Below are 26,755 nucleotides of genomic sequence, written 5' to 3'. Positions count from 1 at the left end.
CCTACAATAATACATACAGAGAAAAACCCAACAATCATATGACCCCCTATAAGCAAGCACTTTGGTGACAGTGGGAAGGAAAAACTCCCTTTTAAGAGATGTAGGGTTGATTCTTGATTGTAGAAGACTCTTATTTCACAATAATTAAGATTTTCAATATAATGTAAATATATTCAGCAGCAGAACGACAGAAAAATGAGAAACAAACATCCTTCATTTGAACTTTGTCATATAGTTCAGGAAAATAGAAAGAAAACAATTGTTTTTATAACTGTGTTCTATAAATATTTTCTGTCAATGATTCTTGGAATACTGTTTAAACCATAAATCACAACCTCCACAGAGAGGACCCTCTGTTTGAACAATCGCCTCATGTTTCTCTCACTTTAAATCTGGAAAAACAGTTTTGCATGTCACGCTGTATCAATTATGCATCACTGAAAAAACTGTAGTAATAGTCCTGGTAAAGCATACAGGTTTCACTCTCAGCATTACCAGTAAAGCTTTGTTTTGTGTCAGTGGAAGAGGAAAGAAGCCATTTCCCCTTGAAACCCCCACACACATACACAGTAATGCTGTCCGTGTTTCGAGCTCATAAGACAGTTCCAGCTGTGGTGTTTGCACTCTTGTGGGAGGCATCATGGAGAGAACTGTGGTGCAAATCGCTCTCTTTGGGCTGCTGCTGGCTTTGGCCTTTACACTGCCAAACAAGGTAAGGTTATAATACATAAAAGGGATACAGCACCACTTCAAGAGAACAGAATCTTTCTGTTTTCATCTTACCAATGCCACTGATGTTTCAGTTTAACAGATCTCTCAAAGATATCTGAGATGACTCTCATTTTGTCTCTGTGTGTTTCTTAACATCTTTTTGTTAATTGAACACCGAGCTCTTGAAGATTCTCTTGATTCTGTGTCATCTGTGCTTGCTTTTCATATGTGTCACATGTGAGTGCATGCGTGTGGTCTTGTATTAGAAATGTTGTGAAGAGTTTACACATTAATACTAGCAGTCACACTTCAAATTAGAAATGAAACTAACATACAGATTGGGGTTATAATTGTTTTGTTTAGTGTTAGGTTAAGGCAAAATTGGATCTGTTCCATTAAGTTAATTATTCTCGTCCATTAAAAAAAAAAAAAAACATGTAACACTGTAATGTTTGTTGGACTTTGGAAAATTCTGTTTACACAGTCAGAGTCTAGGAGATTAACCCCCCTTCTCATGTGAAAAACTGTCATGCCCTGAGTGCGAGGAGTGTGAGGAAAAAGGCAGACATACAGAGGCTAATAAGATGAATGGAACAAAAGGAAAACAATGGGGTCCAAAAACAGTTTTCATCTTTGCCCAGCCATGGGCCAAGACAGGGGGGTCATGGCAATTCCAGGGAGTTGCCTAGGCCAGGGGGGAACTAAAAGTGAGCTGTTTATTTAGGTTATTGCAAAAATACAACACTAAAGCATAAAGTGAAAAAGGAAGCTGAAAATAAATAAATGCATATATATACATATATACATACAGTGGGATGAAAAGTTTGGGCAACCTTGTTAATAGTCATTATTTTCCTGTATAAATCATTGGTTGTTACAATAAAAAATGTCAGTTAAGTATATCATATAGGAGACACACACAAAAGAATGTAAAAAGTGAATGTAAACATTAAACATACCAAGGATTAAACAGATAATTCAAAAAAAGAAAACCTCAAAGTCCAAAAAACTCAAAACACCTGGCAATGAACCAGTGAAATCAGTCAATGACATCAGGGCCATGCAGAGATGTTTGAAGGAGCGGGTGCTCAAACACTGGTCAGTCAATGAGAATTGTTAAGCCTGTCAGGTTTTTTTTTTTGTTTGTTTGTTGTTGTGTTTTTTTGCTCAGGATGACTGGGACGTCTACAGCTTTCACATCAACTCCACAGTGACCAGTCGTTATGCCACCACTGTCATCACAAGCCGTGTGGCCAATCGTATGGACGAGTCAAAGGAAATTGAATTTCATGTTCGGATCCCCAAGAATGCCTTCATCAGTAAATTTCGAATGTGTGTGAAGTTAAAATAATGTGTAACCATCCAGAGACTTTTGCAAATAACGAATTCTACAATAAAAAACAAATAACAGGATACTCAGTAGTGTGTGCATTTACACAAGGGCTTTTCTTGGTCTTCTTCAGGTTTATCGATGGCCAGGTTTATGATGGTGTTGTGAATTGCTAAGGAGCAAGCTCAGCAGCAGTACTCTGAAGCTGTGTCCCGTGGTGAAAGTGCTGGACTTGTCAGGTATATAAATTCATTCATTTATAATTTCACATATAAAAATCTGTCACACAAAACAAGTTGTTTTGTTTCTCTGTCTCATATTTTCTTGCAAACTCTATTCTTCTGCATCTTTGTTTGTTTAAAATTATTTAAACAAATATTTTCTCAGTGGCAAAATATCTCTAGTTAATTTACTCAAAACTCATGTTCTCATTTTAGCAATAACCTCCTATAAAATGTAATTTAGTGAAATGATTATTGTTTCTGCTTTAGTTCTGTAGGGAGGACACTGGAGGAATTTAAGACCTCTGTAACTGTGGCTGCTCACAAAAAGGTCACTTTTGAACTCACATATGAGGAACTGATGAAACGCACTCATGGCAAGTACGAGCTGCAAATTCATGCTCGACCCATGCAGCCTGTCAGTGACTTCAAGGTGACTGTCTTATTGCTATATGTTCAGTGATTGTTTAGGAAAACAATGCTGAGGTAAGCCATGACTAGATCTTATATTTACTGTACTTAATACCAGGTGGATGTGCACATTCAAGAGGAAGCTGGCATCAGTTTCATCGATGTGAAAGGAGGCCTAAGCACCAAAGCCCTCGCTAATGCCATCACCAAAACACATGCAGATAAACAGGTACAGAAATTTTTCAGTTCTAAAATTGTAAAAAAAAAAACATGAGTGTTCTCACAACACACAGTTTGAAATAAGTTTGGTCACACAACATAGAACTGAGCATATGATTGCTGAAAATTCTCATACACATGTGGATGTGCTCATTGATGATTAGTTTGATTATGTTCACTTTGGACAAAACTGCCTTGCTTTTTGTGTGGAGCCAAACATGGTCAATATACATAAGGCTACTTTCAACTACTTACCTGAAAAAGTTGTCTCAGGAGCCATTTGTATTCAGAAAGTGGAAAGGTCAGTTCTTAATGCTGTTTCGGGCAGTTTGTAATTGCCCAAAAGCTGTTGTACAGTCCGCTGTTTACCACCTGTTATACACAGAGTTGATTGGCTGAGTGGTATTGACACACATTCAATTGTCTAGTGTGTTTTCAAAACCTGGACCATGGTCTACCTGTTAGTGACCTCTGGTTTAAAGTTTTGGTACTTGAATACATATCTGTAGGTTAGGCTTCTCCAACACTCTTCGTATGTAAAGTCATGTGGTGTTTATTTGCGATAAATTAGTAATGGTGCATTCACACTGAATGCGATAGAAGCAACCAAAAAGCGTCACATGCCCCTAGCTGGTCCTTGCACATTCGTACCTCGAAGCGCGTCCAAAGCAAACTGGTCGCGCTTTAAAATATGCAATTTTCACTTGCGTGAAATGGAAATGTGCGAGGAAGTGTCAGACGGTATGTTTGCAAGATGGCAGCTGTTGATCTAGCGTTTAAAGAGAGAGTCTCCCTTCCCTATCTTCTGTGGAGAGCAGAGCAGCGGCGTAAAGGACGTCCTCACCGTACCTGGGTCCGTCAAGTCCTCCACAAGCGTGAGCAGTTCGGTGATTTTCACCAATTGCTCCAGGAGCTGCATCTGGATGACGGCCGCTTTCAGCGGTACCAACGTCTGTCCCTCACTCAGTTTGAGGAGCTGCTGTCCTGCGTCGGTCCAAGCATTCTGCCTAGACACCAACTACAGGCACTCAATCCCACCTGCAGAGCGCCAGTCCATCTCTCTGCGGTTAGTAAAAGTTTATAATATGTGAGCGGCGTGGGACGTGCTATGGTGAATCCATCAGGCCTGGGTGTCCAGGTGAGGAAGCTGTTTATGGCTCACTTCTCGACAGAGAGAGCGGGGCCTTTGCAGCCACAACGGCTCTTTTAAGAGTTACCCACAAACCTCTTAAGAGCTTTCCTGTCTAAATAGTTTAACCTCTTTCTAATGTTTAATTATTTTTTATTCCTGTCTCTGTATAGAAAACAGCTGGTGTCATGCAGCTCGGGGTGATTAGCCACGGTGTTTATCAGTATCCATGTCCTGTTGATGCTTTGACACCATTCACTCAGTCACAGCATCACTGACACTCGTCACCTGATTGGTTGTTGTGGCACGACTTGACGCTGGAGTTCAGATTTTTCCAACTTGAGCGGCAGATGCGATAAGCACGAATGACCAAAATGCACAACATAAAATGCAGCGCATATTTTACTTTGCGCTTCAAACGCATCCGTCGCGCTAATTGTTCGAAAGCATTTTTGCAACGGAAATCTGCTTCTGATTTTTCACGGAACCCGCAGTCGCGCTTCATTGCGCTCCTCCATTGATTTTACATGTAAACTTGACTCTTTGGTTGCTTCTATTGCATTCGGTGTGTACGCACCATAATTCTGACAATGTTTCATTAAAAATTTTCACCAAACAAAATAACAGACCAAAACGGAAAGCAGAAAATAAAATCACTGACATCACTCTCTTTGAAGTTTCTAAACTCTGTGATTCACTCTGTTTCCAGGCGTGGGTATATTTCTATCCAACAGTCGACCAACAGAAAATGTGTGACAGCTGTGGAGATCAGGGTATGAATGGAGATCTGGTTATTGTTTATGATGTTAACAGGGATAATGGACTGGGACACATCAAGGTAAACCCTGGTCTTTTAGCAACACAAACCGTATGATTTGGGCTATAAAGCTTCTTGAATAATCCTATAACCAATCAAGTTTTTTTTTTTAACCAACTCCACCTTAGAAATCTGACAGGTACTTTGTTCATCATTTTGCACCATCTGATCTTCCTCGGATACCAAAAAATGTCGTCTTTGTTATTGATCAAAGTGGCTCAATGCATGGCAGAAAAATTGAGCAGGTAAAGTATTTGAAGGGTCTCTTGCATATATTATATTGCTTTATACTTTTTTTTTCTTTTTTGTAAATTTTAACTAACAAAAATGTGTGTAAATTATGTTTTCTTACCCAGACTAGGATTGCATTAGTCCACATTCTGAATGATCTGGCAGAAGATGATTACTTTGGTCTGATCACTTTTGATGACAGGATTTCTTACTGGAAGCGGGAACTCGTTCAGGCCAACAGCAAAAACCTGGAAAGTGCGAAAAACTTTGCACGCAATATTCAAGAGAGAGGATGTGAGATCTTACACTGAATACATATTTTGGAATATAGGGCTGGGCCATATGGCACAAAATCCATATTGCCGTATAATTTGAAGCATGTGCGGTAACAATATATATCGCTATATATTCTTTTCTTCTGTATACCGTATTTTCCGTACTATAAGGCGCACTTAAAATCCTTTAATTTTCTCACAAATTGGCAGTGTGCCTTATAATCCAGTGCGCCTTATATATGAATTCTGGTTGTGCTTGCTGACCTCAAACCAATTTTATGTGTTACACGATACTCAAAAATCTGCCAAAAAATGTTTTAGTACGACTTTGGTAAACTATGAAGCCGCACTGCTTGATGGATTGTTGGAGCATTACAGCTACTGTAGTCTGGAGCCTCACGGAGTAATCTGGGTCAAAAACTGTTCACTTCAGGTCCCAAAGTCAAACAAACACTGCGGCATCACTGGGAGTTAAAAAATTCTTTCATCTTTAATAAAATCATCAGCGTTGCTGCTTTACCAGGTGTAACACTTAAGTTTAACATCTAGGCATCCATGAAAACAGAATCTATTCAGTTTAATGGAGTTAGAAGTTAGCAGGTAATTATCTTACTAGTTTCCCCCTAAACATGATATAGCATGTTCTGACTGAGAGATTTCTGAAAAAATTAAAACGTACAGCTCTGCTATCACTTCCAACATAAAGGAAGACACAAAACTAAACAGCAGTGACTTTTTAGGGTTGCTGAAGTTGGACTAGCTGGTATATAATGATGTGGTACGTGATCGCTAGCGACACAGCTTTGTTAGCATAACATAAACACAGTGAAGCTGGAACATGAACACTAACTTTTTTCCACTCTATAAAAGTTAACGGGAGGGTTCCTGATGGTTAGGGACAAATGCAATCGCATAGCAGGATGCTGTAACTTCAAACTTCAGTCAGGAGAACAACTGAGATAATCCAGCCCCAATACGAGGTTAGTGATTAATATACTGCAACAACATGGGAATAGAGCAGCTGCGAGAGAATTTAACATTAATAAATAAATGATACGGAACTGGAGGAAACACAGTTTTTGGCTTTCCTCATTTTGAAAAACATGCTTCATCTCTTCGCTATTACTGTTGCCCGGCATAATTTGCAGATGATATTGTTTGCAGCTGCTGTGATGCTTTTGACCAAAACAGGCGCAGCTTGATGGCACCATCAACATGTGCTATCGCGGTAGAGCAAAATAGTCAAAATCTCTACCGTTGGCCAAATTCATATAGTTTTTAACATATACCGTTTATACCGGCCACCCCTATTGAAATATGAACATTTGGCCAATGAACAGTGTACTGAAACTTTTTTTGTTGATGTTGGATTTCAGCCACAGACATAAATGAAGCAGTGCTGCAAGGAGCACGTATGCTGAATGCACATAACAGAGAAGGTTCAGCATCTATCCTTATACTTCTCACAGATGGAGACCCAACCTCAGGTTATGATAAAACACATCTGTAAACAAATGTACACAAATATTTCATGAAATTACGTTGTTAGTGAGCTTACTGTGATTAAAAGTCCTGGTTTATTATAAATTATGAGACTACATTGTTTCTGAGCTGAACTGGGTATGTCGTTGTGTCTTTTCAGGGGTGACAAATCTGGAGAAAATCCAGTCAAATGCAAAACAGGCAATTGCAGGCAAATTCCCACTGTACTGTCTCGGTTTTGGTTTTGATGTTAATCTAAATTTCCTCGAGAAAATGTCGTTGCAAAATAATGGTGTGGCACGACGGATTTATGAAGACTCTGATGCTGATTTACAGCTGAAGGTATTTCAATTATATATACTCTTTTATTGTGATTTGAAACTCCTGAGAATTGAAAGAAAAAATATGAGCATGATTTGTATGACTTCCACACTGTATGTCAACAGGGTTTCTATGAAGAGGTGGCCACACCTCTACTGACAGATGTGACAATGATCTATGTGGGTGGGATCAATCTAACCCAGACTAACTTCAGTCAGTATTATAATGGTTCTGAGATTGTGGTGGCCGGACAGATCACAGATAATAACATTGAAACCTTCACCCCTCAAGTTGTGGCCATTTCAGTAAGAATCAATCCACAAGACTCATCAGGAATACTCTTCTTAAACCGTTTTGTCGGTCAACAGGTATTACACTGCATTTAAATTGTTACAGAGTAATAGAAGAATAATATTCTCGAATCCAAATGAAACTGTGGAATCCACTGGAACAGTATCTGATGACCATATCCAGAGGGTTTGGGCGTACCTCACAGTTAAACAGCTTCTAGACAAAGAGTGAGTATAATACTGTATATGTCATCTTTCCTCATGTGATCAAAACTTCAGCTTTCAAAAATGTGGCAGCATAAATGAAATTAATTAATTGTTGAATGCACAGCAAATTGAACACATTGAGGAAAAAAACCTGCAGAATTTCACTGAGCTTGAAATAACATCTTTAAATGTTAATAAAAAAGTGCGCTCTTCTGGACAGAGACTTCCAATGTTGTTCCTGGATCTGATGGAGCCACTCGCCTAGCTTAGGAGCCACACCTAGTACTCCAATTACCACTGGGAATACTGTTACTTTCACCCTCCACATCTTCTCAAAATCTTCTCTAAGCCCTTGGTATTTCTCAAGCTTCTCGTGTTTATTCTTCCTGATGCTGCTGTCATTCAGAACCGCTATATCTGTCATTACGACTGTCTTGTTCTGTTTGAAGAACCACCACTATGTCTACCACCACTACCACCACCGTCTGTTTGGTTAGCCATCACCATTTTGTCCTACAAGATATTAGCTCGGTCATTCTCCACCATCCTTGGGTGCCTCTCCCATTTTGACGTCAGGACCTCTAGGCCATATTCGGCACAGATGTACACTATGCCAGCCACTTAGTTATGGAGTTCCATATATGGCCTGCCTGCTAGTATCTTACACCCTGCTGTTATGTGCTAGATTGTCTCAGGGGCATTTTTACATATCCTGCACCTGAGGTCTTGCCTGGTGTAATCGACCCCAACCTCAATGGATCCTGTGCTCAGAGCTTATTCCTGTGCTGCCATGATTAGTGCCTCTGTGCTGTCTTTCAGTCCAGTTTTGTCCAGCCACTGGTAGGATTTTTGGTTGTCAGCCACCTCCTCTATTTGCTGGTGGTACATACCGTGCACGTTCCATCTCTTTCCATGATGGTTCGTCCTCTTCCTCCTCTTTCTTGGGTTTCTGCTGCCTGAGGTAATCACTGATCACGTGTTCGGTTGGGGCCATATACCTGATGTATTTGTGGAGGTTTGATGTCTCATCCTGGATTGTGGTGCTGACACTGCTAGACTTGGGATGAAACAATCCATGTATGGTAAGGCGCTTCCTCATTGTGAGGTCAGTGGCTTCTATCTCCTTCTTTGGCCAGCTTATTATCCCAGCAGGGTACCTAATCATGGGCCGAGCATAGGTGTTGATAGCCCGGATCTTGTTCTTACCATTCAGCTGACTCCCCAGGACTTGCCTGACCCTCGGCAGGTACTTGGTGGTTGCAGCTTGCCTAGTGCCCTCTTCATGGTTCCCATTTGCCTGTGGGATCCCCAGGTACTTGTAGCTGTCCTCTATGTCTGCAAGATTGCATTCTGGTAGTTTGATCCCATCAGATCTGACTACTTTTCCTCTCTTTGTTATGATCGGAGTACACTTCTCCATTCTGAACGACATTCTGATATCATTGCTTTATATCCTGGTGGTGTGGATTAGTGAATCGATGTCACTTCCACTCTTGGCATTCATCTTGATCTCATCCATATACAGGAGGTGGCTGATTGCTCCATTCCATATTCCATATCTGTACCCAGGGTTGCTGATGATTTCACTGAGGGGTTTCAGGCCTATCCAGAACAGCAGTGCGGACAGAGCATCTCCTTGGTAGATCCTGCACTGTGCTATGGGCTTGAAGTTGGCCTCTAGTGATGTACGCCACAGTAACTGATGAAGGCTCTTAGGGTCCTGTTGATCTTGTATAGTTCTAGGCATTCCAGGATCCAGGCGTGGGGCATTGAGTCACAGGCCTTCTTGTAATCAATCCAGCCAGTGCACAGGTTGGTCACCCTAGTCTTGTAGTCTCAACTGCCTGCTCAGTCTACCAGTAGGTGGTGTTTTGCGACTCTGGTATTCTTGCCAATTCCTTTCTGTGCCCCACTCATGAGTCATGTGCCTAGTCATCTTAGCTGCTATGATGCCTGACAGGAGCTTCCATTTGGTACTGAGGCAGTTTATTGGTCAGTAGTTGGATGGGACCAGACCTTTTGGGTGGTCCTTGGCCATCAGGACTGTCCGGCCTTCAGTTAGCCATTCTGGGTGTGTCTCATTGACTCGCAGCTGGTTCATTTGTGCTGCCAGATGCTTCTAGAGTGCAGTCACCTTCTTCAGTCAGTAGACGTGAACAATTTCAGGCCCTGGTGCTGTCCAATTCTTAATACTGAAGACCCTTTCTTGGATGTCTACTACTGTAATCGTTACTGGTCCCTGTTGAGGGAGGTTGCTGTTTTTGCTCTTAGGTCCACTAGCCAGTGAGCATTCCTGTTACAGGTTGCATTCTTTTATATTATATTGCAGTATTCCATTATTGCACCGTCTCCAGCCTTGGTGGTGCTGTTCTCATATTGTTCCCCTGCCACTGAGAGTACACCATGGCTGGTTCTGTCGAGAACAGCTGGTTTATTCTCCTGCCTTCTATCTCTCTGGTGTATCTCTTCAAGCAGATGGCCAAAAGTTGTGAGTGTTTGCTTGGCAGTCTCCAAGACCTCAGGTATGGACAGCTTGCTGTACTTCCTAGGCACCATCTTCATTGCACCTTTTGGCAGATTCAAAAGTTGGCTAAAAAATAAAGCTCTGACTTGTATTATGAGTATGAGTCTGTGGTCTGGGAGAGAGTCCTGTAACTCTCTGTCTGCAAAATATAGTATATAATGACCAATGTTGGGCAAATAATTATATAGTTACTTCTTCAAAAAAGTAACTGAGTTATGCAAACAACAAAGTTTTTTGTAGCTGTTTACCTAAAAATGCAGCCAAGGTGTGTTTTTAAATAATGACTATGAGATAAAGGAGAACAACAGCCTGATACCTGCATGCCTGACAACAGGAGATGTATCACTCCTGTAACACCTGTAACATTCAGCAGTCGCCTCATTGTTCTGACACACACAACAAAGCTATTGACTACACTACACACTAACTACACAAGATTTGCGCTAAACGTGGCAAATCTCTCACATCTCGAACCACCACCATCACTCCAAAACTTCCCCCCTTCCTAAACAACTAAATGCCATGTTGCCATATCATTTTTTGATTGGTCGACATGGTACATTTTTCGACCAATAGGAAAGGGTGGGGGTTTTTTTTGGTTTTGTTTTTGCTCACAGGCAGAGAGTGCTTTCGAACGTTTTCCTTATAAAACGCCGTTTTTACCATTTCTTCCCATAGTAAATATAAACAACAATAGAATTCAGGAAGAAAACCAAACATTGCATGTATTTTTATCATAATTCTGGTTTTACGTGGCCTATCAACGCAATTTAAAAACTGGTATAAAGTCCACACTTTTTCCGTCAATTGTTCCATCTGTCCTGCTCACATCTCCAATGGTTGTACACGTCATTAACGTGGCTTCACTCCTCATCAGCCAGCCGCTTTGCTGGTTAAAACACCGGTGTCAGCACATAAGGATGCTGTCACAGCAGCCTGTTAACGACGTTGATAAGCTGCATATATACGAATGTGAATTGCATCATTGGCTGGACTATGGGATAAGGTGGTATCGTTCTAATCCCATACGGGAGCAGCTAGTCACTTACTGACTAACACTGCAAAACAGAATTGTTAAAGTATTAATTGAATTTAAATTCAGGTTAGATTTTTTTTGTGCGCAACACAGATTTTCTGTGTGTAGAGACCATGCCAGCACTGCTGGCAAGGGGGTCAGCACTGCTGGCCTTCCCCTTGCTACTGCAAGGGGAAGGCAAGAACTGTCATCTTGCCTTCCCCTTGCAGTAGCATGTGTTTTGCACCTCATCAATCTCTAGCCATGAGATCAGTCCCTTCTTTCAAATGTTGGAACGCTGAGCTTCTAGTTGTTTCGCCATCAAAGTGGACGCTGGGTATTGAAGATTCCATAGGTCCCTCATCCTATTCATGTAACTCCTTCCACTGGGGTTACTTGCGTAGTAGCATTCCAACAGCGCCATATTTTAATCTCTTGCCCACTGATGCCGTCTTGTTCCAGTAGCACACTTTTCATCAGGGTGCCCTAGTTCATCAACACCTGACATGGACCATGTTAATCTGGGCAACGTCCAAACCAGTATGGCTTTATATTTATCTCTCTCACTCATATCTGCAGTAGGCTTGGTTAGCATTGGGGGTCTAGCCTAGGAAAGCCTAAGACTAACCCTAACCCAGCTGAGTGTTAACTTTGTAAAAAGTTAACAATCTATAATTAAAGCCAAAACAAAACCAATGAGTTCAAAACAATCACTGAACCCATTGGTGACACAACTCTTCTGATATCAGTTCTCCAGTTTATCTTGCACCAGATAGTATATTATTTGATCTGTTTTACCTATGTTTTTAATTAGCATTATCTTTCAGGTTTCTAAAGATGCATCCCATACAGCAGTGCCTTTAAAAGATTAGAGACTAGCTGGGAATATTTTCAAATTATATGAATTAATTTAAAAACAAATGACTTAATCATATTCCACTTCTAAGTCAACCATCATATTTATTTGATACATTGTGGCACAGACTTCAGTTATCTGGACCCGAGAAAGAGAAAGTGAAGGAGGCGGCTTTGGAGCTGTCACTGAAGTACAGTTTTGTGACCCCTCTCACATCCATGGTGGTCACAAAACCCCTGGGAGAGACCACTGATCTGCTTCATAAGCCAAAGGAAGGCGAAACATCACAAACAAGGCCGCTCTCTAGAGGCCATCCCATTTTAAGACAACCTACTGGTGCTAGTGGAAGGGGTCGTGGTATTTTTCCTGGTCTGCAGTACAGAACAAACGTTCGTTATGGAAGTTTCCCCCCTGTCTTGTCTGGTGAGTAACACAGTACATTTGACTATCACCTAATTTAGATATTTAAATAGTCTTTCACCATTCCTAAAAACCTAGATTTAAATTTAAGTTAAGTCATGTGACATGAGGTGCATTAACAGTGTATTAACATAATTTAAATTGATTAATTCATTTATTTGTTTGTTTTTCATTCTCGTTTGTGGCCACATAAAAGAGAATCAGTTATTATTTAATATTTAATTAATGCAATTGTAGGAGATCTGGACAGTAGTGTTAGTAGTTAATGGTCACTGGAATTAATGAAATGCTAAACAATGTTTAACACTCAGACAAACGTAATTAAGTACAGTATGGCTGAATTTCTCCATCTGTCACAACAGTTAGGTTTATAGATGATGTTTCAAGGTCACTTTTTTTGTAATTTTTGTCTCTACATACTATCACTTTCACTGAAGAGGCTCTCAAAACCAGTAACTAAGGTGAAATTTATTCCTGTGAGAAAGTACAGTTTAACAATTGACTCATACAGTATCTTCTGGCTAATTCACACTAGAATAAAAAAAAAACATGACATGGAGTGTTGTTACTGTAAATATCCAGGTGGTATGGGTTAATGAGTTTGTCTTTTTCATTCCTGGCATACAGCTTGTATGTAGAGGAGGTGGCTTACAATCGCTCCATTTTGTTGTTGCTATCTGTAGCCAATCTTGTTAATGATCTAGCTGAGGGGGTTCACAGGCAAATGCAGAACTGTATTGTAGTTTTTAATCCTGTACTTAACAGTGATTTTTGCTGTTTCGTCTGGTCTTTCAGTCTTATGTGGCTGCCTCTATCAGTCGCTGTTCTTCTGCATTTCTAGGCTCCACTCATGTATTGAGCCATACGCATGTTCATCTTAGCCGCTGACACAACTGACACAACTGATACAGTTAAGTTCATAGGTGTTTATTAGTGAGCCATCTATCCATCCATCTTCTTCCACCATCTTCCTTAACCATTGATCCTTTAAAAAAATGTCTCTACACCCTACCACAGTGGATTATGGCTGAAGTGCAGAGGTTCAGCTTCAATTCAAGAGATTTAACACAATAACTACTTTGATTGTTTAGGAATTAATGACGGTCTTTTTTCTTCCCCTTTCTTTTTCTCTTCAGTATCCAGGGACAGTGACTTGTTCGATTTAGAAGCAGGTATAGTTCATTTTGATATAGGTAAAACATGTCAAACAGTTACTGTAGTGAAACTGATTTCTGTTAGACAGAAAATAACACTTTAACAATTGACTCATACATACAATAAGCAGTTGTGGTGACCAACTAGTAACTTAGAGGTTATAAGTGGAACACCTTAACTGTGCAACACGATCTTTTGATCACTAATTTCAATCACAAGGCAGCTTAACAGGTTCGTTAGTAGGAGGCAGATTGTCTTCAAACAGTTACACTCAGACTCAGACTAAATGAATTACTCACAAACAGACTGGCAGTGGTTACCAGTCTAATTGGTAAACACACCGATTCTGCATGTTCGCCCCATGTTTACATGGTTTCTCTCTGGTTACTCGGACTTCTTCCCATAGTCCAAAGAGAAGCAATTGCTGGGGTTATATAGTGGTTCTAAATTGCCCATGGTAGGTGTAAATTTGAATGCAAATTGCCTCTCTTTGGTAGTCCTGCATCATATATATAGATCACTACACATGATGGTGTAAAACCTGCAAGTGTCACGGTTGTTAAAGAGTGGACTCAGGCGCGGAGTTCAGAAATAAAGACAGTGCATTTATTTACAGTGCAGCAAGGTGACAACAGTTCAAATGTGCAACCTTCCTTCCGTTTAAGCTCGTGCGTTGTAGTGAGTGCTCGTCTCTCCTCCAAGTGCTTCCTTTGTGTCCATCAATCCTCCGGCAATCCCTGGGTAAATACACACACGACAGCAAAATGAGTACGTAGATCAGACAGTACTTCAATAACACTAGCGGCTCGAAAACACTACCAGGCTTAGTGCAATACTCCAGCGCTGTCTGTCCCTCAGCCACACCATTAAGTAGCCCTGCTGAAGATGGTAGTTGATTGGCAGCAGCTGGTGGTAGTGATGTGCGGATCGATCCTGAAATATTGATTCCTCCGATACCAATCATTTATGTTCTAGAATCGATTCTCACATTAAAATATCGATATTTTAGTAATTTAGAGTAAATTTGTAGTTTATCATTAACAGGAACACAGTGGAAAGAAACTATAACATTCGGATTGTCTACATTCAAAGGAACTACTTCCTCTTCCGCCTTTCATAGTCATGTGCGAAATAAGGCTGTATAAATGTCGCGCAGCCCCTTGGCGTGCGCACTCGCAACAATGGCTGAGCGTAATTGGAGTCATGTGCGGACGTATTTTACCTCCACAAACAGCCGAGACGTGGTTTGTACGGAGCCCCGCAGGGGACATGGGAGAAAAAAAAATTAAGACGGACTTTTGCGAGATCTCGCAAAACTTTTGCGAGATCTCGCAAAACTAACTCGGGATCTCGCAAAACTTTTGCGAGATCTCGCAAAACTAACTCGGGATCTCGCAAAAGTTTTGCGAGATCTCGCAAAACTAACTCGGGATCTCGCAAAACTTTTGCGAGATCTCGCAAAACAAACTGGGAAAAAAAAAAAAAAAAAACTCGGGATCTCGCAAAAGTCCATACCATACACCTCCAAATCAGCACTGAAACTTTAGAAACAACCACAGCGATGGAGGACACACACCCATTTGAGCGATTCATAGATTTTTACTTTGAGCTTGGACTAAACTATAAAGACATTAAAACTGTGCTTTGCAGTAGACACAGTTTTCATATAAGCGAAAGACATCTGAAGAGAGTTCTTAGCGCAAGGGGACACACTCGCCACAAAGCGTACTCTGACCTGGCCGTCTTGGTTGAATTTATAGACAACCAATTGCAGTACTCTGGGCAGCTTCACGGATACCGATGGATGTACGCTAAATGCAGGGAACATGGACTACGCGTGAGGAAAGAGGATGTGCGCTTGGTTTTGAAGGAGCTGGATCCCCGAGGCGTCGCACTGAGGCAAGCAAGACGTTTAACATTAAGATAAGATTAAACAGGAAATTTAGTCTTGAAATTAAATTATTTACATAACACAGCAGTGAGACATTGTTTTGGAGTCTTCTCATACATGTAAAGAACACTTGTATAATTTTCTGTGAGGCATACGAGGACATCCATCAGGCCAAAATGTGAATGTTATACATAAATTGTCAGTGCAACCATGGTTTGGGAATGTACAGCCCACTAAAATGAGACAAATAAATTTCAAACTTTTTCAGAACATTGATATTGTGTAATCTGTACAATTCATTTGCATTTCTTATGGAATGTGCATGTTTTGTCTTTTACTCAGGACCATGGACTGAATTTCATCGCACAAGGTTTGCCTTTAGATTCAAGCAACCAACTTTCCCCATCAAATTCAGGAGACCCACAGAGCCCCCTACATGTATCAATTCGCAGGATAAAAGTTGTTGATGATCTTTTGGCTGTATTTATGGACAGTAGCATTCTGAATGAGACTTTAAAGATGAACTTTGTAAATGAAAATGCTGTTGATGATGCTGGGGTGTCAAGGGAGGTTTACACTGCATTTTGGGAGCAATTTTTGGAACAGTGTGAAGGTGAAAATGAACGAGTTCCAAGGCTGAGACCAGACTTTAGTGAGGCTGAATGGCAAGCAGTTGGGCAGATATGGGTGAAAGGCTTACTAGACCATGGTGTCTTTCCAGTGAGGCTGTCAAAGGCTTTCATTTTAGCTTGCATCCACGGAATGGACTCAGTTGATGTAGACATTCTGATTGCATCGTTTCTCAACTATCTCCCTCCTGTTGAGAGATCAGCTGTTGCCACAGGCAAAAGACTAGTGCAGCTATTTGAAACAACAAAATTGATGCTGTCTCACGGAGAACAGACAACCTTTAACCATCTTCAGCGTTATGTTAAAAACGCTGATGAAACCAAAGCTGAAAAAATCCTGCGCTTCTGCACAGGATCTTCTGTGATATGTGTTGACAAAATTTTGGTGTGCTTTAATGCTGAAACTGGGCTCAACAGAAGACCTGTTGCTCACACCTGTGGAGCTACCCTTGAAGTGCCATGCACTTACAGTTCTTATCCTGAATTTCGCACAGAGTTCGACAATGTCCTTTCCAGCAATTACTTTGAAATGGACATCATTTGAACTTGATGAGTGTACTAATGGTTACAGCTGTAATTGTTATATGTATGATTATCCTTGAGTTCATAAATTCTGTCTTGTTTCATTTGTCATTGAAGCATTTGATATATTCAGCTGTATAATAAGCAGTCACAAATTTAATTTTCTGATGGTTTAGTTGTATGTTAGCTCAGATTTCACAAGGACTCTTTATTGTTTAAAATTCTTTGAAAATGACCGCATCTTTAACTTCTGCTGAAAACAAGGTTTGTGTTTAGCGTTAGAGGGACAGATCACATCAAAATCTGCTGTACACATTATCATTGTTTCCTTTTACTCCTGCCATCAGCCAGAATAAAGGCTCGCTTTTGTTTTAAGTTCAGTGTCCTCTCTCTCTCCTTGTCTGCTTTTGGGTACATTCTCTCAACACACCTGCATACCCTGCAGTGACACACATTGGCTTGCTGTTTATCCATCTAGAATGTTTTGTCGTGAGTTGCCTAGTTTTGGGAGATATTAGCTGTAGAGATCTCTTCCTTGTTGAAAAACTACATGAAGCTACATAAGGTCTACATAAAGACATTGCTACTAAGCATTAAGTACCATGTGAAACGAGAAGGGTAGGCTTGTACAGTCAATATCTCTAAAATTGGGCAACTCACACTAAAACAATGTGGATTAACGAATACTACAGCTAGCGAACAGAAAAATGTGTAAATTTGATTTTAGGGTGAAAGGTCCATTAATATTAGTAAAGAATGTCACTATGGTTGCGAAAAAAGTTATTGAAAGTTAACGATAAGATCCTGTTTCCAAATTCTTAAAGCTGATGTGGCCTATAAACATCATCTTGTAACAATAAGTCCTATTTTCCCTTGATTAGCTTCTGAAATGTTTACTAGTTGTTTTGTTAAAAAGCATATTGCCATCACAAGTTATCTTTTTTGAAAGGACTTTGCCATAATGTGACATACAGATGATTCACAATTCTTTATACTGTCTTATATAATTACAAATTACCAAGCAATGATTATCAGATTGTAGGCCAGGATTTCTAATTAGATCAAATAGTATATATGGTTAATTATAAAATATTGCTATATTTTTGACAGATTATGCACTTCTGTCTACCCTTCTCTGAAATTAAAGTGCCTGGGAACACAGGCAGTCAATACACAGATGTTGTCGATATGCTTTTGTCATTTGCAATTTTTTAGTTGTCTGTACTACATAGTCCAAAAAAAACAATTAGAAATTGATTAGATTTCAGTTTATTTATCCGGTAGTTCAACAACACATATCATCCTTTCAGAAGTGGTGAGTTTTGCAAAAATAGCATTCGAATGAAATTGCTGTTCATCAACAGAACAGGTGGGTGCAAAGAATTTGTTATTCAGCTGATAAAATAAGCTTCAGATAAATTCAGTGACCAAAAAAGAATGTTTATATCTATTAGAAATTCTAAGAGTTCAAAAGGTCTCGATTTAGTTCTTTATTTTTTCAGTTTTGTTTAACCAACATTAAAAAACTAAAGCTCGTCTGGAATCAGAATAAATAGTTAAAAAAAAATAGCAAAAATGACATGAAATAATTATATTTTTAGACAGAGAAACTTGAGTTTAGAAAAATGCCAAGGTGCCCCCCCTCAGATTATGATGCCCCTTAGTACCATTTCATGTAGCTTGCCAGTGTGACAGTTGGTGTTATAATATATATAAAGCAACAAGGCATAATAGAATATCTCTTCGATTTTAAACTGTATTCTAGCCAACATAAACAACTAAACATTCCCATCATTAACAAATAGAGATGGTGTAAATAAAAACCAACTCACCATTTAAAAGTTATTACAAAATACTCAACATAAACCACCATTATCTGAGTAAACACTGTATATTAAAACTCCTAACACATTAAATTAAGACGTGTCTTATGTTTTGATCCATGTATCAAGCCAAATAGACAGTTAAAGTAATTCGAAGTAATACACATAGACATAGAACTTGATAACATTTGACAGAACATTACAATGTTTTTGTGCTAAAGAACACTCAGAATATTATTAACAGGCAGAGACTCCCCTTTATACTTTAGTTCACTGACCCTCCTGGAACACAACAATAAATATTTCTATATAAGATATTCTCATAAATGACTGTGTACTAGAAAGCTTACAGTTTACAGTCTGTTTAATATCCAGAAGTTAGCTTTCTCACATATAGCACAGGTCAATTTTGAGAAATGTTCTCTGCTGCAGTGTATGCAATTTACACTAATGCCATGATGTTCTCTCTTAAATGCATGTACAAGTTCACAGCCTGATATGGGTCTGTTGGTGGAGTCAGATGGGACTCAGTCATGATGATATTGCACAGTTCATATACATCGGGGTCACATGGTTTGGTCAGTCGAAAAACACACTCAGTTTTACACATTTCAACATCTTCTTCTTCAGTGGGGCAAAGGAAGTCTCTTGTCCCGTAGAGCTCAGGTAATGTATACATTACATTAGGTCGACCACTGGGGATATTGATGTTTGTTGATGGCCTGATGGAGTGTGTATTCCAAACCTGTGCAGTGTCATCCAGCTCATCCTGTTAAAAAGAATACAGAAATTTAAGAAATGTGATCGCATGTACGTATATACATATACGCAGATCACGATGAGACAACTCACTCACTGAGAGGAAGGTTTCTTATATTTATGCAATTTATTATTTTTAAACAATCATGCGAATTTTTGTAATCATGTACTTTACCTAATGTCATCTGTACAAGTGTTTCACACACTAACTACGGTTACTGTTATGCTGTGATATCTTACATTAGTACTGTTAGTCTTATTACTACCTGCTTGTCTCATCTACTCCCCTCATAATAATCAATTTGTTTTATGTCACTGATCATTGTATTTTGTATTTGTAAGTTATTTGGATATTCCAATCTAAATAATTCCAAATTGTAAATAGTTAATATTATAGATAAGAAATTTTCATATGCCATGTCAACATCTTCAACATAGATGTTACCAGTGTTGGGAAGGTTACTTTTAAAATGTATTCCATTACAGATTACATGACCCGAAATGTATTCTGTAACGTATTCCGCTACGTTACTCAATGAGAGTAACATATTCTGAATACTTTGGATTACTTAATATATTATCATGCTGTTTACAACTACGTGAATGTACTATTGCTGTGATTTATTACTGTTACTGAAGGTCCGTGGCTCCGAACCATAATAAAGGGACCTCTGGCTAATACGGTGGGTTCTGTGTCGGGTCGTAGCCAAAAAATAGCTTTACTTTGTTGTCTGGGTCAACTTTGCTTGCGAGAGAGAGGCGTTGAAAGGCTGCTCCAACGGAACTTATTGTTTTTGGAGGAAAACACGAACACGGTGTACAGTCTAGTCTTAATAGCTTACTTACAACTGGGCTCGTCAGGCACTCTTCTTGGCTGCAGTGGTTATTATTATATTTACATGCTTCCAGCTCCCGTTTTTGCTAGATGACAGCTCGTACTTTTTTTTCTCCCTCCCTCGCTCACAGACACATCAGGGGTATGGCAGTCCATTTTCCCTGCAGCACGGACTACACTGCCTATGATGCTACATTCTTTAGAGCTATACCTGTAGCATTCTGCCTATTAGCTTAGCACAACAACAACAAAAAGGCCTCTCTCACCCAGGAAACACAGAGAGAGAGAGAGCGTCACCCTGTAACCATGGCAACCATAACGCTGCCGCCGGGAGCAACAGAACTTAGCTGTCAAACAAAACCCAAAGAGTCCTGACCCGCCACAATATGAAACAGGAAAGTACCGCCGTGTAATCCATTTATTTCAACAAAGTAACTGTATTCTAAATACCACCTTTTTAAACGGTAACTGTAACGGAATACAGTTACTCATATTTTGTATTTTAAATACGTAACGGCGGTACATGTATTCCGTTACTCTCCAACACTGGATGTTACTGTAGTCTTGGTTGTTGAGCTCTTCCTTAAGGCGGCCGATTGCTTAAGCCTAAATTATAGTATTTACACAATTTTTTATTTCATTTACTCCCTGCTCCTCTCAACCGCTTCTCCCTGTCTTGTCTCTTTCTTCCTGCAAGTCTCTCCATTTCCTAAACCTGGCACAGGTCTCATCTCTCACAGTACTTCGTGTATTACCTCTCTATCCCTTCCTCAGTTTCTTTTATCTCTCACTCACACACGCATGCATCCATACACGCAACAAAACATATTTTATTAACTCACCTGGATGAGTCCCATGCAACAAAACTGAAGGAGGTTTTTGTCCAGAAACCCACCATCAAAGTACCCGTTGTCTCTGATGTCTGCAAATAAGGATAACCAGAACTCCAGACACTGGCTGCGAAGAAAACGCCACCAGTATTCAATCCTTTGATTGGCGGTACTTGCTCCCTCCAAGTAACTCTCAAGGGTGTCGTTAGGAGCCACGGGCACAAGGAAACGCTGAAAGCCTCTAACATGGCCATTTTCAGTTCCAAGATCGCCCCTCACAACTCTAGGGCAGCCCTTTAAACGCTGCACCGCTTCTATGTAATACCCCCCGATCACTTTCGGATTACTATTTGTTGTGTACGCATTAAGCCAGATTATTTTTCTAGAGAAACCGTCAATACTACCATTGATACAGATGCCATATGGCTTCAGTTTGTCGTAGGAGTCCATGTGCCAGATGAAATTCGGCCCTTTTGAAAAATAGTTCCTTCGCCTGAAACGTCTTGCTTGCCTCAGTGCGACGCCTCGGGGATCCAGCTCCTTCAAAACCAAGCGCACATCCTCTTTCCTCACGCGTAGTCCATGTTCCCTGCATTTAGCGTACATCCATCGGTATCCGTGAAGCTGCCCAGAGTACTGCAATGGTTGTCTATAAATTCAACCAAGACGGCCAGGTCAGAGTACGCTTTGTGGCGAGTGTGTCCCCTTGCGCTAAGAACTCTCTTCAGATGTCTTTCGCTTATATGAAAACTGTGTCTACTGCAAAGCACAGTTTTAATGTCTTTATAGTTTAGTCCAAGCTCAAAGTAAAAATCTATGAATCGCTCAAATGGGTGTGTGTCCTCCATCGCTGTGGTTGTTTCTAAAGTTTCAGTGCTGATTTGGAGGTGTATGGTATGGACTTTTGCGAGATCCCGAGTTTTTTTTTTGTTTTTTGTTTTTTTTTCTCCCATGTCCCCTGCGGGGCTCCGTAGGTTTGCGATACATGTGGCAAAAAAGTGCTCCAAGAGTGAGGTGTTGTGGCCATACTAGGGACACATTCAAAAGGGCTGTTTGGGGGGGGTAAATACATTTTACAGGGTTTATTTATCAGATAAAATATGTTAAATGTCACCGTTATTATTGGTCGGGGGTGTCCAAATTAAGAGGCTGCTTCCACCTGAGGACTCGGCCTTCGCGGTCTAAAGAAAGCCGGGTAGTACGGCACGAGCTCCCTCGGTGGAGTGAAACTCTGCCATCTGCTCCTTGCTATCTAAAATATAACCGGGCACTGACGTGAACTCTCGACCGTCTCACACTTCTGTTTAATCAGTTTTCTGTTTGACGTTTATTCAGCTGTGTGAAAACCCCGGAGGAACCCTCCCGAGGGATTAATAAAGTTAGGAGATTTTCGGGAGGGGCACTGAAATTCGGTATTCTCCCGAAAAAATCGGGAGGGTTGGCATGTATGGTTGTGGCAACACCACTAACCTTGTCAAACACCTAAGAGTAAATCATATCACAGAATATGACAAGCGTATGTTGAGGCGAGCTGAAGAGAAGGACAGGGACAGGTGCTGCTAGGGCGAGACAGACGTCTCTCACGGAGTCCTTTAGTGCTGCAGGCAGGCAAGGTGTTCAAATAGGCACGACTTCAGTTTGTTATTTCTATATGATGATGCATTATTAAGTGATAAGAACAAGACATCTGATGTCCTGTAATCATTATGATGCTATAATGTGCGATACAATAAATAAAATAAGTTTTTGTACAAAGTATTGTATCGGATCAGTATCGTCGATCCCACCCTGAATATTACTTGGTATCGGATCGGAAAGAAAATCAGTGGTATCACACATCACTAGCTGGTGGATTGATTGCAGGTGCGGCAGCTCCGGGCGACAGCACTTCCGGGTCGGAGGTAGCCTGTTGCTAGGTTACCTCCTAACACATGACAACGGAGCCGGAGGGGAAGACAGGGCGATAGGAGAGACACACATACACACGCACATAAATGTACACACTGGCAGGTCAACCGGTCAGGGCGCCGTTAGATCCTGACAGCAAGTCATTACTGCCTGAGCCACCTCGTAAGCCCCGACACCCCACTTCCACTGGGCATACTAAGGCATTACAGCCAGCTTCCCTATACTTAGCCGCCAGGTCAGAGTACTCAAATAGCTTCTTCTCTTCGGCACCCTCAAAGCCTGCCTCCCACGGGATTGTCAGCTCAAAAGGAATCATCTTGCAAGCCTAATGCTTGCAAAATACACCGACATTAGACAAAGACTATCAAAATAAAACAGGAAGCATGACATCACGTAGACGCAGACTACGTGATGAAACATGACAGACTCTGGAACAGAGGAAATACAAAAGCACTAGATGTGAGACACAGGGAAAAAGCACAGGGAAAACATGAGAACAGAGACTAAACACATGCTGAGATAAACACTAAGATAGAGAGATTAAGATCGCTAAGAACTAAAGAAACCCAAAAACATGAAAGAGCAATAATCAAAGAATATAATTCCAGAAGCTGAAACACAAATACTGGGTATACGACTCAGTAACGTGACAGCTATAATGTGGGTGCATTATGACCCGCAAGACTTCAGTTCAGTGGTATTGTGGTAAACTGACTGAAAGTAATAACATTATGTTGTGATGATAGTGGAGAGATGGTGTGAGTCATTTCATTTTATGAGCGTTTATATATTGCTTTGTCAATGCAGCAGGACTTAAGAGGGATGTTTTTTGCGCAGGGAGACTCAGTGTGGGGAGACACTCAAGCCTTGTACAACCTGGAGTAGAAGATTTAGTTATATTATTATTATTATATTTAGTTATACAGCTTTATTATATTATTGGGATACATCATCATCATCATCATTATTATTATTATTATTATTATTATTTGTGACACATTATTATTACTATTTTGACACATATGTTTGTGGTTTTCATGTGAGAAGTCTCCAAATGAGGGTAATTGTGCTCAGAAGAGTACAATTAAAATTTTTATAGACAATTAATAAACCTGAGATGGAGTGGCGAGGATTGAAGTAACTACCATTATGCAAATGTATTTGCAGATTATGGGGATACTGTATTCTTCCTACCTACAGCATCTGTTCCTGTGAAAACAACTGATGGTATTCTATTGCACATTGAAGTCAATAAAATATGTGAAATATTTTTCATATACTAACTCTGTGTGTTTCTAGCTCCTCTTCTCCACAGGTTTTTGTTGAAAGCTGAGAAACAAACTATTCCAGTGTGCTTTGATGTGAGAGGAGCTGTCCTCCTTAAACTTCTTCATCATCCCAGTGGAGGTCTGTATTGTTAGCTTTTAGTTAGTGACCATTTTGTTTGTAGGTTGATTTTTAGTTTCTTTGCTCTTTTGTTCCAGAGCTTTTCGTGAATGGTGAGCTTGATTCAGTTACAAACGGAGGCTTCAACAGAATTGTAATACATTTCAAAAGTGACCAGCATATTGAGATTGACACCAAAGAGGTCACTGTACGAGATGGACAGACAGTGACACATCACACTGGGCAGAATATTACCACCGCAGGAAGGTAATTGTGCAGTATTGTCTGTATGAAACTAGATAATAAATTGTTCTGGAATATCCTTCTGCAGAGAACTAACTTGATCTATTTTATCTTTACACTTACATATAAATGAGATGTTATTGAGATGTTACTAAGTGTCAATTCTCAACTTGGTATGACCCTAGGAAAAGGTTCAGATGAGGAGCACTTTGATTATTTGGAAGGAAAAAGAATAATCTATTCAATTAGGAATTAAAATGGCAGGAGCTCACCAAACGTCACAACCCCACATCAAAGGCATTTAATAAGGAACATTTTATATGAACATGGCTATAAATCTGTGAATAGCTTTTTTCATGTGATTACACAAAATACATCAAAAATGCATTTTACATTCACAAAAGTGGACTAAAATATTTTCAGTGATAGACACGTCTTTCTCACGTTCTCCTTCGATTTGTTGCATCTTCCAGGATGGAAAAAAAAAAATCAATATTTGTTCAATAGAGTTGCAGTCTGATGGTCTGGTTCTATCTTTGAAAAGTTGCCATTGAGTCAGTTTTTTCCCCCCAGTGTAACAGTGATTGTGCGCAACAAGGAAATAGACATTGGAGCTGGAGATATGCGCCTGGTCATCTTAGTTCATGAGGAAAATGGTCAGAAATTCCTTTGGCCAGTTTTAAGACAGCATCCCTCGGCCAACAACACGCAAGGACTTTTAGGTGAGTGAAAAGGCTGATATTTTTTACCTCAATGCTGTATGCATTACTTGGGAAATACATGCTGCATTGCTCATATCAGGTTAACGATATAATCAAAGTTTTCACCCGGTTATAGTGTTTTCTCTAAAAGTACCACCTTACTGGTCAGTTCATGTTTTGATCTTTCACTCTCTTTTTCCAGTTCTAGAGCCAGTAGTTTACGAGGAAGGACATCAAGTTCCTGTCACAAAGCTAACAATTAAAAACCAGGAGATAGATGTTACAAGGTAAATATTTCATATTTATGTCTTCATTTTCACCATATAAAAAGCTAATTTGTTTAAGATTTCCATAATTAGTCCTAAACACAAAGATATATTAACTTTTTTGGTCTCTTTTGCAGTGACAGCATTGTTGACTATAGCTTTGTCTCTCCTCTCACAATGACCTGCTGGCTTATGTCTGCTGAATCTGCCCTGCAGAGACCACTGACCGATTTTTATGTTGCACAACTTTGATTTGTATGATGGAAAATATAATTTCATGCATTCTATTAGTTTTACCAATAATTAAAAAGTCAAATTGTCTTCGTGTATCTTTATCAGAACACTGTGGCTTATCACAAATGAAAAGATTGTTGTGGTAACAAAGTCCTGGTAAATACACAGGTTTGACCCGCAATGTCAACATTAAAGCTCACAAAACTGCAGGAAAAATTTTGTGTCGAAGGAGTGTTTTGTGTGTGGGGGTGTTTGTTATTGCTGGCAAAAGAGGACAGAATGTAGAGTTTGCTCTTTAAATAATAATAATAAAAAAAATAATTACACAGCAGTGCTGTCCTTGTTTGAGTTCAAAAGGCAGTTTCAGCTGCCTTGGTTGCACTCTGGTAGGAGGCATAATGGAGAGAAGTGTGGTGCAATTGTGGTGGATCATAAATTTGATTAGTTTTGGAGTTGTACATCTCTGTTCCTTACGTTTCATGTGATGCCTTTATTAATGTTTTATTTGTTGCTTTGACTGTTTTCGAATAGAATATGCAGTGGGAATATAGAGGGAGATATGTAGTGAAAGTTTTGCCTGGGTTGATTGTGCATCGATCCATTGGTAATGCCTCAGGGCTCCAGTAGGTGGGTTCGCGCGCTTCCTCCTTCACTCAATACAGACGAGTGAGAGTGAGAGCTGCGTGTCTGTGCCATTCTTTCACCTCTCCTCACTATTTCCCCTGTTTAAGGTAACTGTCATGGACAAACCTGTATAAATGTGTGTTACTGTTGATTATTACATTGTTATCATTGTTCATTGTAGCAAAAGATGTGAATTGCGGACTGTTTTTGGTTGAGAAGTTTCAGCTAATCTCTGTTACTGTGTATGCTAGCTTTCGCTATTACTCCGCCATATTGTGTGAAGAGTTTTTTTGTTACTATCTGTTTAGCTTCTGAAACTCAATACAGACGAGTGAGAGTGAGAGCTGCGTGTCTGTGCCATTCTTTCACCTCTCCTCACTATTTCCCCTGTTTAAGGGCACAACATTTGGAGGCACCGCTGGGATGATTGATTCGAGGACCATCCCTGACCTGTAAGAGAAATCCTCTTGTTGATCATCCCCCCCAGACG

General features: G+C 40.1%; 2 protein-coding genes and 1 pseudogene across 3 annotated transcripts; 2 read left to right on the top strand and 1 right to left on the bottom strand.

Moving 5' to 3' along the window:
* Positions 1–577: 577 nt before the first annotated feature.
* Positions 578–25,857, top strand: LOC146518442 (inter-alpha-trypsin inhibitor heavy chain H3-like; annotated as a pseudogene). Its single transcript, XR_014873957.1, has 20 exons — positions 578–712; positions 1,883–2,043; positions 2,175–2,280; positions 2,533–2,695; positions 2,792–2,902; positions 4,731–4,859; positions 4,967–5,083; positions 5,195–5,363; positions 6,721–6,831; positions 6,987–7,168; positions 7,273–7,452; positions 7,544–7,665; positions 12,167–12,462; positions 13,596–13,631; positions 23,979–24,038; positions 24,111–24,218; positions 24,296–24,464; positions 25,014–25,162; positions 25,344–25,428; positions 25,545–25,857. The product of XR_014873957.1 is annotated as an inter-alpha-trypsin inhibitor heavy chain H3-like (transcript).
* LOC146518444 (uncharacterized) lies at positions 15,785–17,451 on the top strand (the record flags this gene model as incomplete). Its single annotated transcript, XM_085159244.1, has 1 exon — positions 15,785–17,451. A coding segment is annotated over one exon (894 nt), but the record flags the coding sequence as incomplete, so codon positions are not given.
* LOC146518443 (uncharacterized) lies at positions 17,704–21,842 on the bottom strand. The gene is made up of 2 exons (XM_085158475.1): positions 20,916–21,842; positions 17,704–19,248 (listed from the first exon to the last, which is right to left on the bottom strand). The coding sequence occupies exons 1-2, from the start codon at positions 21,507–21,509 to the stop codon at positions 18,922–18,924; spliced, it is 921 nt and encodes a 306-aa protein (XP_085014601.1). The 5' UTR covers positions 21,510–21,842; the 3' UTR covers positions 17,704–18,921.
* Positions 25,858–26,755: the final 898 nt, after the last annotated feature.

The sequence above is a fragment of the Neolamprologus multifasciatus genome, chromosome 5 (genome assembly GCF_963576455.1).
Source record: "Neolamprologus multifasciatus chromosome 5, fNeoMul1.2, whole genome shotgun sequence".
NCBI lineage: Eukaryota > Metazoa > Chordata > Actinopteri > Cichliformes > Cichlidae > Neolamprologus > Neolamprologus multifasciatus.
The sequence above is the reverse complement of the archived record's forward strand: the minus strand, read 5'-3'. Positions and strand labels throughout refer to the sequence as shown.

Coding starts and splice junctions, on each gene's coding strand:
- LOC146518443 (XM_085158475.1), bottom strand. CDS start 21,509: ATGTACGCTAAATGCAGGGAACATGGACTACGCGTGAGGAAAGAGGAT. Junction 19,249..20,915: donor GTTGCATGGGACTCATCCAG/GTGAGTTAATAA, acceptor TCTTTTTAACAG/GATGAGCTGGATGACACTGC.